At 39.6% G+C, this 15,235-nt stretch overlaps 1 protein-coding gene across 9 annotated transcripts in view; it reads right to left on the minus strand.

The window, feature by feature from the left end:
- The window catches only part of dock10 (dedicator of cytokinesis 10), a 63,847-nt gene that overhangs the window by 31,796 nt on the left and 16,816 nt on the right, over positions 1-15,235 (minus strand). For 6 of the 9 annotated variants that reach the window (XM_026191312.2, XM_026191306.2, XM_080288492.1 and 3 more), the window contains exons 1-2: positions 11,758-12,250; positions 21-140 (exon numbers count right to left, since the gene is read on the minus strand). In XM_026191312.2, the coding sequence (XP_026047097.1) occupies positions 21-140; positions 11,758-11,916 (279 nt within the window). In that variant the 5' untranslated portion in view covers positions 11,917-12,250. Of the gene's footprint in view, positions 1-20; positions 141-5,127; positions 5,296-11,757; positions 12,258-15,235 lie in introns of those variants that run through there. The other 3 variants (XM_080288494.1, XM_080288498.1, XM_080288493.1) reach the window with 3 other exon arrangements.

Below are 15,235 nucleotides of genomic sequence, written 5' to 3' on the forward strand. Positions count from 1 at the left end.
TAACGGTGAATCATACTTACTGTGAAATCATTGTCAGGAAATAGGAGCAGGTCTCTGAGAGGGTCTTCTTTACACTCATCCCCCAGTTCAGAGATGACGGTCTCGTAGTCAAGAGGATCGATTACTTTAGGCTTCTCCTGCTGCAAATGGAAAAAGAGAAATGAGTAATATTTCCTTGTGGTTAAATGTCAGATATCAGTTAGATAAAATACCACAAAGCACACCAAGGTGGCTATGAGGGTGTTATTGTGTTATTGTAGCATTTGTGTGTATCTTATTTCACACGTGCGTATTTCAGTGTGTGTGCAGTGCATATTGAAATCCATGTATACGTGTTCAGATATGTGTGTATGTCTTCTGATCTGTGAGTGTGTACTGAGATCTGTGTGTGCATATTCAGGTGTGTGTGTGTAATCAGATTTGTGAAAGTATAAATAAATGTGTAAACGTGCATTGATATTAATGGCTGAAAAGTCTTAAGGTTTTGCTGGATGCACTGAAAATATAGACAAGTCACGAGCTTTTCGACAATCATTTTTGTATAACTGGAAAGAGCTATGAGCTCAGCTTATGGTAGAAAACTCTGACATCTATTGGCAGAAAGGAGCTCACTTAAAGAGCGAGCTTAAAAGACTCAGTGTGCAGGCATCACAACATTCACTATATTATAATATTATTAATATATGATATTTGCAACCTACTTGGAGCAACAACAAGAAATTAGCTTACAGTAATTCCCTCTAACTACAGTTACCAGACTTTTATACATATTCAGAGTCCAGAGACAGGCTGGGAAAAGTTTAGATGTACTTGATATAAGAATGGCCAAACTACATGTTTTGTTTGAACGTGAAATGCAGAATTACTGTGTAAATGCCAAAAGTAAACCGAAGTAGATAAGGAGGGGAGCCTATCTCAAACAGTCTTTTACCTCTGTCAGCAGTGACAGATGAATTAAGTCAAATTAATAGCAAACCAAGATAAAACTCCATTACAAGTAAGAAAGTGGCATTCAAAACCCTACTGAAGTATAACTATAAATACATTATCAGCAAAGGTTCAAAGTAAACTGTATCAGTACTTTAACTCAGAAGTACTACAGCAACCTGGTAGAGTTTTGACAAGTAGTAGAACTGAATATGAAGTAAAAATATAACCATGGTTATTATATATTGGCTTCATCTTTAATATTATGTTCCAAATCTCTTCTCTTTGGGGAAAAAGATGGCTGTCAGGAGGGCATTCCAGCTGCATCTGTCATAATTAACAGTAACTTCATCAGTCAGTACCATCAAGTCAAAGATTCAGATGGAAATAATATTTCACAGTACATTCGAAGCCTTGTACTGCTTGGTGTCACCTTAATATTTATACAGGAGCTTCACATACTAGATATTCATCCCTGGGATCAAAATTTGTCCTCCTCTTGTTGGGAGTAACTACAGCAGGTTGTCCACATGCTCTTCAGAGTCCACTAAAAATGCAATGCAAACCTGTGAGACCTGTCATATGTACTCAGGCATCACACTTAGTTCAACATTTAAAGGTGTTAGTCACACCAAACACAAAGAATGAGAAAGCGAGAAAAAGAAGACAGGAAGGATTCAAAGAAGGTAGTTAGAACGCAAGAAAGGGCCTGAGCCCGTGAACCTGAGCTCAGAGTTAATGAACTCTTGACTTACAGACAATAGGAATAGAAGGTCTGTCTCTTTTCAAAGATTAGGCTCTTTTGGTTAAAAAGATTAAAATAGGTTTCATGGCCAGGACATTTTGAATTTTTCATCCTCCACAATCATAACTGGTAAATGGACTGGTTCTTACATAGCACTTTTCTACTCTACCCGAGCACTCAAAGCACTTTCGACAACATGCCTCATTCAACCATTCACATCTATTCATGCAAGCGCTTTTTTTCCTATTAAAGCTTTATACACATTCACATTCTGATGAATGCATCGGAGAGCAACTTTGGGTTAGTATCTTGCCCAAGGATATTTGGCATGCAGACTGTGTATACTATTCTTTTGCTATTTAAGATTATTGTCACTCTGACGAACAAAGGTGTTACCAATCAGATGCTTTCTAGATGGTATTGCATGGTTGCTCAATAGCTGATGGTGCTTTTTTGCCTGCATAATCCCAAACCACGACCGACAAAACACTCACTGTTGTACCTCTCATCTCCTCTCTGACCTCCTCCTTACAAACTGCCGACAAGTTGAACCAAAAAATTCAATGGTGGATTCATCACTCAATCTGACCTTTTACCACTGATTTTGAGCCCAGTTCTTGTGTAATTCGGCATACCTCCGCCCTTTTCTCCATGTTTCCCTTCCTTAACTATAGCTTCTTGAAAGCCACCCTTCCACTAAGACCATTTCTGATGAGGCTTGGTGACAGTAAATAGATCAACTGAAGGCTCAGTTACATCTCTCAAGTCCATTGTCACGTCTTTTCTGGATTTTTTTTTCCTCTATCTAAACAGAGGTGTTGAACTCCAGGCCTCGAGGGTCGGTGTCCTGCAGGTTTTAGATAACACCCTAGGTCAACACACCTGAATCAAATGATTAGTTCATTACCAGGCCTCTGGAGAACTTCAAGACATGTTGAGGAGGTCATTTAGCCATTTAAATCAGCTGTGGTGGATCAAGGACATATTTAAAACCTGCAGGTTACCGGCCCTCAAGGCCTGTAGTTCGACACCTGTGATCTAAAGGATGTGACTTTCAGATACTGTTCATCTAGTGCAAATAGTTTTTTAGGCCTGCACTTCTTTTGTTTTCCACTTGTCCAGTTTCCCCTAATTTTTTTAAGGACACACTGCACAACATGACGAGATATGTAAGGGCTTCGGCTTATAATTTTGGGAATCACCTTGTTGATGCAAAAATACTATTTTATACCTGTCAACATCTGTCATTTGTGGCATTTTTAAGAGATTCAACTAAAGAAAACAAATTAGGTGTTTTCGTGACAGGCTGCTAGTCATAAAGTGCCTAAAGACTATTTAAAATTTGCTAAGTTGTCTGTTATGTGTAGGTGCAACACTGGTTTTGCTCAAGACCACCTTAAAAAGTACAAGAAAGTCTGACTACTTGGAATCAAAATAAGAAATAAGGGCTCAAGACTTCTGCATTGCACTGTATATTTTTTCTGAACCAAAGAATCAACGTAAATTAAAGATAGTTTTAATGTTCTACTTCATACTTTAGCTGATGGGGTCACAAGAGGCAAAATTGAAGCAAGGTTGTGTCATTCATGAGCTACATGTTACACGGTATAAACTTTACTATCGCCAGAGTCAACAACAGAGACATAGAAACCTACAAAATACAGAACATACAGACGCAAACAGTCAGAGGGAAATCGTTATAACAAACACACACTTCGAGCAGCCTACAAAGAGAAAAATAGCTATGTACATGACATTTCCTGTGTTGTGCCATGACATCATTAGGATCTAAAAGCGTTTTAGAGGAAGTAGTGTGTTGGTGAAGTGAGACGTTGACACACCCCACAGAACAATTCATAATAAATGTGAAGGCTAATTTTCAAGTACACTTGGATAAAAAAAAAAGAGCAAAACCAACCACAACAACAAAAAACCCCCAGACTATTCAGAGAGATAAACTACGCCAGCAAATAAGCGGCTGGAATTTTTTTTATAAACGAGAACTTAACAGATTATCACAGCGCCCCATACGAGACCATCTGCCCAACAGTCGACCACTGTCTAACTTTCTCTTTCTTTAAAGATATTTAGAACTATGTTGAAGCATGATGTAACTGCTCACTGAGTCACATTAATAACATTTACACATGTTTTATGATGGAGTAAATTGCTTCTGTCATTTAGAGAATAGTAACGGCGCAGCAACAGCAGCAAAGTGAGAGCAGGAGAGGCTGTGGTCAGAAAGTCAGAGGAAGTAATGATCTCTGGTTTGATTCACATGCATAATGCAGACTGAGGCTTTCAACCAGCACAGTTACAGCGCCTTCACAGCTAGAACAGGCTTCTTGGCAGACTATCAACATGAAGCACATGTAGAAGGCAAAAGTGTAACTCTACAAAAGGTGATCCCTTGACTTGTGACATTCATTTGTCTTGTTACTTCTTTAACTACACCACAGTTTATAGTTTTAATATTCATTCTTGCAGAGTAGTAAAGATCACGCTGCTTTGTATCCTTCCTGAACTAATGTTCTTTTGATTATCTAGATTTTCAGTTTCAGTTTCTTCTTGTTTCTCTATAGTCAAAGAACATTCTTAATAATAATTATAATGCAAAAATGCAAAGGTACAGCTGTTAGCTTCTCAAACATGAAAATTTCCTTTTCTTCCCTGCTCTTGGTAAGCCACAAACGGAATATGTTTGCCACTGAAAGTGTTAGTTGAAGAAGAATTTTGAGCCATTTGGGTCATTGAATTAAAAAATTCATTGGAAACAACTCAAAGTTTTGTAACATTTATGGGTGAACAAATTCAAAAAACATAAAACGGACAAACTAAAAATAGGAAAAAATAACCAGCTTAAGTTCTAATACCTGAAAACAACTCAGTAAACTGACCTTAATAACTGTTTTTAAAGAAAAATCCCTCAACAGCAGTTAATCAATATGCAATTCAAGTAAATAAATGAAAAAGAAACACAACAGGTAGGCGGTAGATTAAGCTTGACATTTTCATATCTATTACTCCATTTTGACGCATGTGACATCAGAGCTAATGTTTCAGGGAAAAGACTCCCCCTCCCCCCCCCCTCCCCCCAATAACCGATCACATCTATCAGATACTGTAATGTACAGTTAGTTCATCGAATTCACGCGTCTTTAAATTCGACATGTTCTCTTCTCACTGCCTTTTCCTGTCAGAGCCTGGCTCAAGCAAACAAATGATCAAAAACACCATAAATATTGCAGAATTACAGGCACCTAATAAGAAAACACACAGGACAGTGATCTATAATCAACATTAAAATATTTAAATACTGCACTTAAGACCACAACTGATGCTACTGTAAGTTACTGAACAGAAATTATTGACATTTTGTAAGAGTCCTTATAAACAATGTGAGGCACTAAGGCACTAAGGCAAGAACACAGAGACAGAGCGAAACAAATACATACAATGCTCAGCCGGTTGAAATCCGATCGCACTCTTTTACTCTTTATTTTCTTCCTGAAGGTGATTTTGCTCCTGAAGCTCATTGCCAGCAGAATTACGTCCAAAGTTTACGCTACCGAACAAAAAAACCCAAAAAACTAGACTAAATGTGAACTGTACAAACACACATTGCGGGCATGTGCTCTGTTAGAAGTGGAAGTATCACCCAGTAGGTTTATGAGTTTGTGTCAGCACACGTGGATGTAGAGGAAGTAGATGTTTGATGTCCGACACACACACACAACCACATGCACGCACATGCACAGAGTCAGAAAATCCCCAGCAACTAAGATATCCATCAGCCGGGCTGAGCTGTTTTTAAACGTCACAATGAAACTTTCGATATTGTCGAAGACACCTCAGCAAAGATAAAGTAAAGGAATAGCTCAATGAAAACCACTGGGTTAACCTCCACGCTGGTAACTGTACAAACAGACGCAACTGGGGAACTTCTTTCTGTTTTTTGTAACAATTAAACAATATAATGCACTCACATATAATCAAAGTCAAACTCTCGCCATCTTATCTACTTCTGTCCGGTTTTATCAGTTATACAACAGCTGCTCACACAAAAACTTGCAGATAGGAAAAAAGCATGCAAGCCATTAACTTCCTGTTCTAAAGCTTGTCTGGATCCGTACATGAGACTGTCTGCAAACCAATACACACATACATATGTAAGGATATAGAAACATACTTAGGCAATCATTAAAAAAAAATCACACTGAAATGCATGACAGTTAATACATGAATGCACAGAAGCAATTCGTCTCCGTCTGCTCGTACACAGGCTAACGTCCACACCCACGCACACTGACTTCCCCAGTTCAAACCTCATAGCAGAACAGAGATCTTTAAAGAGGAAACAAATTTGATGATATACATAAACATATGTATCTGCTTAGGTGTTACACGGGATCTCACCGTTATGGTTTTGCAGGATTTTAACTGGATGCATGAAGGTGATTTGGGAAGTCCTCGAAGAGCAGACGACCATGAATAAAATAGATGTAGTGTTTATATTCACCACTGTTACAAATTCTGCATGTTTTAATATAGTAAATTAAAATTGGACGTGCTATTAGCGTTGCAAATTAAACACTATTGTGCGACAGTCTTGAGCCAACTCTCATTTCTTTGTTTTGTCTTGTCATTTTTAAAGTGGTCTTGAGCAAAGACTCTCCAGGCTTTCTGAAGGTTTTCACATTTTCACATTTTTTTCTTTGGACATTGTCTGCTTTTTTCATTCATTTTCAGTGAGTCACATTGAATCCAAATGTATTTATTTTTTGTTCAACTCATCATCAGTATAGCACAGTGAGTGCCTGCAGCCATCTGTACAACTCAGCTGAGTCTATGTCATAGTTTGGGGCAGCATTTTAGACAGTGCTGTTGGGGATCTTGTTAAAATGTTTAAATATGAAGGCAGAAAAGCAACATCAGATTTTGATCCACAATGCATTACTATCTGGAAAGCGTCTGGCAACACCTTAACTTTTCAGCATGACAATGATTCCAAACAAAAAAGCCAATGCAATAAAATCCCTGGAAGGAAAACCACATGGTGGAAAACGATAAGTCATGGACTGGCCTCCCTAAAGCCCTCAAGCAGTGTGAATCAGTGTAGGATCAGCCAACATCCAAAGAAAAACATTTGAGAAAGCTGAAGAAATATTCCTGAAGACTATTTTAATAAACTACACAAAAGCTTGCCTAGGAGAGTTTAGGCTGTGTTGTCTTATATGCTGCATTCCAGGTATGTTTGCACCTGCCTCCTGTCTTCCTAGCAGAATGTAATTGAATGAGGGCTTAAGACTTTTGCACATAACTGTCCTTTCTCAGGGATATCTCTGAAAACTTGGGCACAAGTTGTATTTCCCTGAAAGCTTTCATTTCACTTATAAAATGCAATTTCTCTTGCACAGTATGCATTATTAATTATCTAATTCAATTCCATTTTATTGATATAGCTCTAAATCACAACAACAGTTGCTCAAAGCAATTTATATTGTGAGGTAAAGACCCTGAAATAATAGAGAGAAACCCTAACAATCAAATGACCTCATTTAAGCAACTACCTGGCAACAGTGACAAGGCAAAACTTCCTTTTAACAGGAAGAAACCCCTGTCAGAATCACTCTCAGGGAGGGGCAGCCATCTGCCGTGACCAGTTGGGATTGGGAGGTAGCCAATTAGATATCTGGGTGTTGCCAATTGGTGAACTGTCTACACTATGGTGGCTTCAGGATCACATCTTGTTTGATGTGCTTTTTCTGACCTCATCAGGCAGTGACCTCCAGTTTGCAGCAGGGTGGTATGCAACTGAGTTTGCAGTAGCTGGGATGAGAGTCAGCGCCTCCATGTCTGAGACCATGGTCCTCAGCTGGAAGAGGGTGGAATGCTCACCCCATCTCATGGATGAGTTGTTGCCTCAAGTGGAAGAGTTTAAGTATCTTGGGCCGCTGTTCATGAGTGAGGGGAAATCAGAGCAGAGATTGTCATGGCATCTGCAGTGATGTGGACACTGCACCGGTCTGTTGTAGTAAGGAGAGAGCTAAGCATAAAATCTACCTTCATACCCTTACCTATGGCCACAAGATCTAGATAGTGACTAGGTGTGGGTAGCTGATTTTGCTTGATTAGCACGTATTAAGGTGAAGTGTAAAGACAGTTTCCCACATAATCAAGCTGGATGCCAGTCAGGTCACATACAAAAGTATGAAATGCAAAGGTCTCAAATGCAAAGACTTCTATTTTACTTTGAGCAAGTAATTTATTTTGCAGTCTTCAATGCAATTTATAAGATATCTTTAAAAAATTATCCAGTTGCATGTTTAATTTCATGGCTTTGATGTTTTGTATTCGAAACACAGATTACACTCTTAGTGCTGCACTCCTTCCAGTCGGCAATGCCGACACAACTAAAAAGCAGCAGTTTCATCCTCCCCTTCTTTCACTCTTTTCCTCTCCCTTGTTCTACCCCAGCTCCCTTCCTTCCTCTATAGCTTCCGCAGCTCATCAAATAGCAGAAAATGACTTTATTTTACACTCTGTTTCTCCCCAGCTTGCTTCTTTCTTCGTTCTCAACCTATTCAACATAGATTTTAACAACTTTCCGTAAGTCCCACACTCCCTCTGTTTCTTCTTTTCCTCTTGGCAGGAGTGAGGAAGAGTGGGTGCTGATGTTGGTAAACTACAGCTGTATGGAGGATGCAAATAGATCACTAGACTCGATTGCTTTCATCAAGCATATCCATGAACATAGACGTCTAATTTAGTTAAAAGAGAAAAGAAGAAAATAAATATAAGATGACATATTATTAAGCCAGATAGCTAAATAAAAAAAAGAAAAAGAAAAAAAAGGAAGATGAATTAGGTTTCCCCACTTTGCACACCATGTACACAAGCTGGTCTGTGTCATTTGTAGATTGCTAGACAGATTCAAGAGGATGTTATCTTGTAAAGGGAGAGATGTGAGAAAGTGTGACAAAAACAGAGAGGGAGAGGGAGTTTAGAAGAAGATAAATAGTGTGAGAGACTGATAGGGATTAAGAGAAAGAGGGGGACAGAGACAGCTGCTGAGACAGCACAGAGGAACAGAACCCAGACATAAGCCATCTGCTTTACATCATTATAGCAATACATGGTCTGGTAAGAGACACGGTGGAACTGATGGGGACACTTCTAAGAGAAGACATTCATTTCACGAAAAACAACATTTCTACTTCTTTTGGGGCAAGTTGGCGTGTGGAGTTAGTGGTTCAATGAGCATCTTTCACACCTCCTGCAAAATGCAAATCAAATGTTTTAAAATCCTCTTTTTTTAAGCTTCTCCATTCAGCTGTGTGAGGACCATTTTGAAAACCACAAACAGCTCTTGTTTCACAGCAAATGGACACATATTTTCCAATTTGTTTTGTTAATCCCTGACACATTATCGAAAGTCACTCAAAGAAACTAGAGACTTCAGTATGAAGAGGACTGACAGTGGCTATGGGGAAACTGCAGAATTTGCAGCCCGGTCTGACCACCACTTGTGTGGCAGCGGAGACAACGTGTCATACTTTGATGGTGAGGTGGAGGGATGGAGGTTGTTCTAGATATTTATGACATATTTATAACAAATTTATGACATCGGTTTCATGGTCACAAAGGAGTTTTTCCAAAAATGTTGAGAAATGGCTTAAGAGCCAGTCAAAAACTGAAAACAGCATTAAAAAATGGCAAACTTTTCATAACCCTTAGAGTCAGTTTTACATTGGTCCAGATCACATTTTCTACAATAAGTGAATGTGAATACTGATTGTGCAATGTAATCGCTTCAGAATAATGGCCCTACCACAGTGTAAACCGGTGGCCTATAAACCTCAGTTTCACATTTGTCACAACCAAAACAGAATGAAGACTGAAGCAATTTGTTTGTTTTTATTTTTTATTGTTTTTAGGTGCATTGATGGATGCTTAAACAAGTAGATTTGTAAAATTATATGAAGTAATAAAGCTAACTGGCAGAAACCTGAAGCAGAACAAACATTTTCAAACATTGGCCATTTTCCAGAGACCTCAGTGACCCGGAAAGGGCTCAAAAGTGACAGTCGGTTGACTTATTTCTTTTTGATAAGTATGGGTGTCTATTGCCAATTGCTTTACAACCCCACACAACATTTAAAAACAAAATGTAAATGTAAAATGTAAATCAAAACAGAATGCATGATTTGTAAATCTCAGAAACCAATATTTTATTCACAGCAACTCGGTCTGAATTTGATGGAAGCAACAAATCTCAGTGGCAACTAAACGCTGGAAAAGTAAGTGGTACTAATAGGAGGGGACATTTTGAAACTTATCAAAATGATAAATGATAAGTATCTTATCATCTGCAGCACATAGTATCATCAACAGATTCAGAGATTCTGGAGAAATCTCTGTGCGCAAGGGACAAGAATGAAAATCAGTATTTGAGCCCCGTGATCTTCAGTGCATTAAAAACAGTGCCACCTGTAAAGAAAATCTCTGCATGGCCTCAGCAACACCTCCAGAAATCACTATCTGTACACACGGTTCACCATGCCACCCACAAATGTATTTTAAAGGAGCCATATATAGACATGATGCAGAAAAGCATCACGTCAACTGTAAGAAAGGCAAGGTTTTTTTAATAGAAGAGTCCCGATTCTGCCTGCAGTACAAACCTTTCACTGATTAAAAACATTTGCACATTATTAAGGACTAGTGAGCAGCCAAACCAGACGAGAGAAGGAAGATATTCCTCTCCCAGATGTCCGGCAGCAGGTTTACAGACTGTTGTTAAAAGAAGAGGGGCCCTGTCCCAGCTTTTTGGAGATGTGTTGTGTTGAGATGTGAGATATGTTGCTGCCATCAAATTTTCTTAGATTAAATATTTGATATGATTTATATGTTCTATTGTGAATACAATATGGGTGTATGAGATTTGCAGACCACTGCAATCTGTTTTTATTTACATTTAGCACAGCATCCCAGTTTTTTTGGAAGTGGCATTGTATTTTTATTTAGGCTTCCAGCTGCACATTTTACAGCAAGATTTTGGCAAAGCTGCTGGCAATGATGAATGTCTCACTGTGACCTGGAAACACAACATGCTGGTGAAAAAGACTAGTTAATGCAGAGCGAGTGCACTAGTTTCAAGCACAACCTGGCCTGAATAGATCAGCTGATGCTCCTTTGCTCACAGGGATCTGCTGACTAAGATGATTTTGCAAAATAAACTATTGTGACTCTCGTTTACTACAGAGCCCAGAAAACAGGCACCAAAAGAGATGGGGTTTATGGAGTGGAGTGAAACGGGGGAAACGAAGAAACAGAAAGGGGGACTGTAAAGATCCCATTTCTGCCAAATGTCTAACATTTTTTCCACTGGGCTTACAGAAACTGGGATCACAATGGGAATTAAAAAAAATCTGGCCAAGACAAGCTGGTGCCGAGACCAAACAGATGGCTGACACGTAATGAAAACAGTCAGAAAGGAGAAACAAGTTATTTTTTTATTTCATTCATTCGGCAGTTCTCTTATCCAGTCATGGATTCTTTCATGCAGTCATTGATTCACTCAGTCAAACATCTCCCACCCAACATCTCAGTAATGGTTTTGTTTAAATAGCTATTTTTATCATCTCCTCTGTACACCATACGCAGAGAAAGCAGATTTTTTCCCACAGAAACTAGATTCCTTATGTCTGACCTTACCAACCCCCTCTCTAGTCTCCTCTTTCCATTTCCGTCCTTTAGGCTCTCAGCTGTGAGGGGAAACAGCCAGGCCCCAGTCATTGATCATATATCAAAAGCAGCAAGAGAGACAAAGGGTGTAAAAAACCAAGGCAATTAAAAAGAGGGAAAGTTTGGCAGGAGAAGTCCAAAAGTATGCAGAAGGTAATATTACAAAACAGAGAAACTTAAACAGGAATTTTACCTTAAGGTATTCATTAAATATGAAAATGTGTAAAAAAGATTTACTGTAATGAAGCACACAATTACACAACAGGAACATGCTGAAGTTCCCACAAACTGCCCACACGTGCATGCATGGAAACTTGAGGTGCACTTGTGCTGGTTACCATTACAACGATGGTCAGAGATGGGGTGGTAGTGGTATAACCTTCTAAGGTGGGCGTGGCAGCATCCAGTGACAGCTGGTCCTGTCGTGAACACATGTGACCGCAGTCGGCCCCGCCCACTGATCGCAGGAGCAGTACCACACTGGCCGAGCAACCCATAATCCAAAGCTGGAGACTCCAAGTCCAGCCTGTCCTGATTCCGTCTGGCAGTGTGAGCGTCACCTGAACTGAGGCACAGCAGTTTGCCCTGAACAGCTCAGTTCAGCCCCTGGTCCAGCCAGTGCTGCTGCACTCGGTTCAAGCCCAATGCAGTAAGTAAAGCTCCATCCTAAACTCCCTGTGCCCGTCCCAGCTTTCCTCTCCAATTTCACTTCTCCCAGTCCTGCTTTGCCAGTTTTGTTTTCGCTGAACTGCTCTGCTCCGGTGTCCTGCTCCTAATGCTGCTGAGCTAACACACTGGCAGCTTTACATGTCTCTCCCTCTCTCTTTCCCTCTTCTAATAGACACACACACACACCGACTGCAGCTGTGCATGGTTCAGCCCAGCCGAGCTCATTGAACAAATCAGAGTCAGCAATAGGAGTCAGCTGACCAGAACCAGCTGCAATACACACAGACTCCTGCACACACAAACCTACATCTTTTTTTCCTGATTTTCATTCTGCTGCTATGTCCTTCCCCATTTGTCTCCCAATTACACCAGTCCTTTTCAAGTCAGAGCTCTACTGGCTCAGTTTGTGTTATTGCGGTTTATGAGCTAAGCCACAGATATGCTATCCTACATTCTGGTTGATTAGGTAAAATAAACTGTTGCTTTTTTTAAAGAAAGAGCATAGTGATTGTGATGTGTAAGCATTTGTTTTCTACAGTACATCCTGCATAATGCTCCAAATTGGAGGCTGGCAGAGAGTGAGGCTCAGTGGAGAGAGTTGTGGAGTTGTGAGAGAGGCTATTGAATGAAAAGTGGATGGAAAGTGGGAAGTGGGTGGCTTTACGGGCAAAGTCTGCAGAGGGCTGCAGAGAACAGATGAGAACTTCCATTAACTTTAGCACATAGGTAGGTATTGGGACACCAAGCGAAGTATTCCGCATAAAAAAATCTATTAAATTACTTTTAGCTGTCTCTGAGTGCCAGTGACGATCACTTTTGCCATTTTTTTTTCATGTCGCCAAAACATCTGGTCTTGCTTTATTGTTCATGTTCCACTTTCACAGTGTTTGGCTTAACTGAAAGAAACAAAAAATGTGTATTCACAGAACAAAATGGTTTTCATATGTTTTACAGCAATTTGAAATTCTTCTTATTATAAAATCTTCTTTGTTTTTCTTGCCAGTTGAACTTGCTGAACCAGAAGCAGACCAAAATATAGATTTTAGGAAACTATGCCTGTAACTATTGTCAGGGAAAGGTTGTTGAAGAGGAGTTTTGCAGCTTTTGTGTTTGGTTTACTGTCAGTTATTATCACTATAAAAGTTACATACATATTTTACTAAGGAAAAATGGAGCTGAGCTGGGTCAAAGTACTACTAGCTGAGAGGCTGAGATAGACAAGAATCAATCAAACAAAAACAAAAAAAATAAGGAACAGCACTGTTTTAGCAGATGAGAAACATATCTACTGTGATATCGCCCAATCGTTTGCAAAATCTTATCTTTATGATCGTCGCCCTATTTAGTTTTAGAAGAACGACATCATGAGACTCGCTGGATCTTTCTGAGACACTGAGAAAACCGCATGTTCATAAGAAAGTGATATGTCAATCACCAAAAATACAACCTAAAGCATGACCTCCATCACTGTCTAGTTTATGGCGACTGGGACTACAAGTTACACAATTAATATTCATGCGTGAAATTAATTGTCATGCATAAAGTCTCCAGGATGTCACCTTCCGCCCACAGAAATTGGTAAGTGGCTGAGAAAATGGATGGATTGACAATTAACCATCCATTTTCTCTTAGACCCTGAACTAATGTTTGAGACCATTATCTCATTAGGAATGTGTTTACAGGGGTCAGTAAGCAAATGAACAGCAGGGTCGTTTTCTCATAGATTTCTATAAAACCAGACTTGTTTTTATAGACAGAAGAGTTGCCCTTGAATACACCTACAGTATTCACTTTTTAGACTATACAGTCAGCCTAAAGCACCTTCTATTCACTTCTAAATACAAAGCACTAAATAAATCATAATAGCAAATAGTTAGTGCTCATTAGGAGAGAAGGCAGATTTGAAAAAGTAATTTTCCATGATGGGCGGCACAGTGGATTAGTGGTTAGCAAAGTCTCCATGTTACACAGCTATCTTGCCTCAATGCAAGAAAGTTGCCGAGTTTGAATCCACGGTCTGCTGAGGCCCTTGCATGTTCTCCATCTTTCTGCGTGGGTTTTCTCTCTGTGCTTTGGCTTCCTCCCACAGTCCAAAAACAGGTATGGGGTTGCGTACATTAATTAGGCATTGTAATTCGATTTCCTGTCTTTCTTTATTAGCCCTGCAACAGAGTGGAGACCAGAGTATACTCTCTGAACAGGTTCTAGCCCTCCCTATGACCCTGAATTGGACAAATGGATGGATGGCTAGAATATTCCACTACAATATAACTAATCAGCTCAAAATGTTGCATATTTCAAGCACTGCAATAGGAAGAATAGCAACATGGGACATTATTTTACACATTCTATCTTTACTATATAATAATTGGGTGTGTGTATGTATAAGCCCATCAGGAGAATTATAACCAGGAGACACATAATCTACAGGTTCAGGCGTTTGCACACTCCTAGTTCCCTGCAGAGTGTAGGCGGTAACCATGGTGATGTTGTTAAGTCATGATTAAGGTCATTAATGACCGTGTCAGAGTGGCAGAAAAATCACACCCCCCCACCCACATAAATGCTAATTATTATAATGCTTTACATAGCTAAATATAACACACAACGGACACCACAAAACACAAATTATTGCACGTATGCAATTGCAATTCCTCTCCCACACTGTGTACAAATATTAACATGCCCCACTCAGTAAGAGATGACAGTGCATATGACCAGTACAATGTACTATGTGGAGAGAAACATTAACCGCACCCACCACCGCCGCCTCTCTGCTTCCAAGTCCCCTGCCTCTCACTGAAGGATATTCAGAGGAACATGCCTTATAGCAGCGCAGCTATTACACACAGAACCACAGAGATGGGCTTTGTTTGTATGCCAAGCCTCCACAATGGTCCTGTCATGAAAATATGCCCACACAGCCATGCCCTCTAGTTGACAGAAAAGTCTCCGTGTTACACAGCTATCTTGATCTTGTACTCTCATTTACTCCTTCCACACACTTTCAAACGGTTTCCAAATATTACACTTCTGTAAGTACAGTTCTACTAAAAGGAGCAATTGCATGCCTACATTAACAAGTACTTCAGAACTATCCTCTAAAGAGTCTAGGTAGATGTTTTTGATATTTTTAAATAATGACAT

The sequence above is a fragment of the Astatotilapia calliptera genome, chromosome 14 (genome assembly GCF_964374335.1).
Source record: "Astatotilapia calliptera chromosome 14, fAstCal68.1, whole genome shotgun sequence".
In the NCBI taxonomy this organism is placed as follows: Eukaryota; Metazoa; Chordata; class Actinopteri; order Cichliformes; family Cichlidae; genus Astatotilapia; species Astatotilapia calliptera.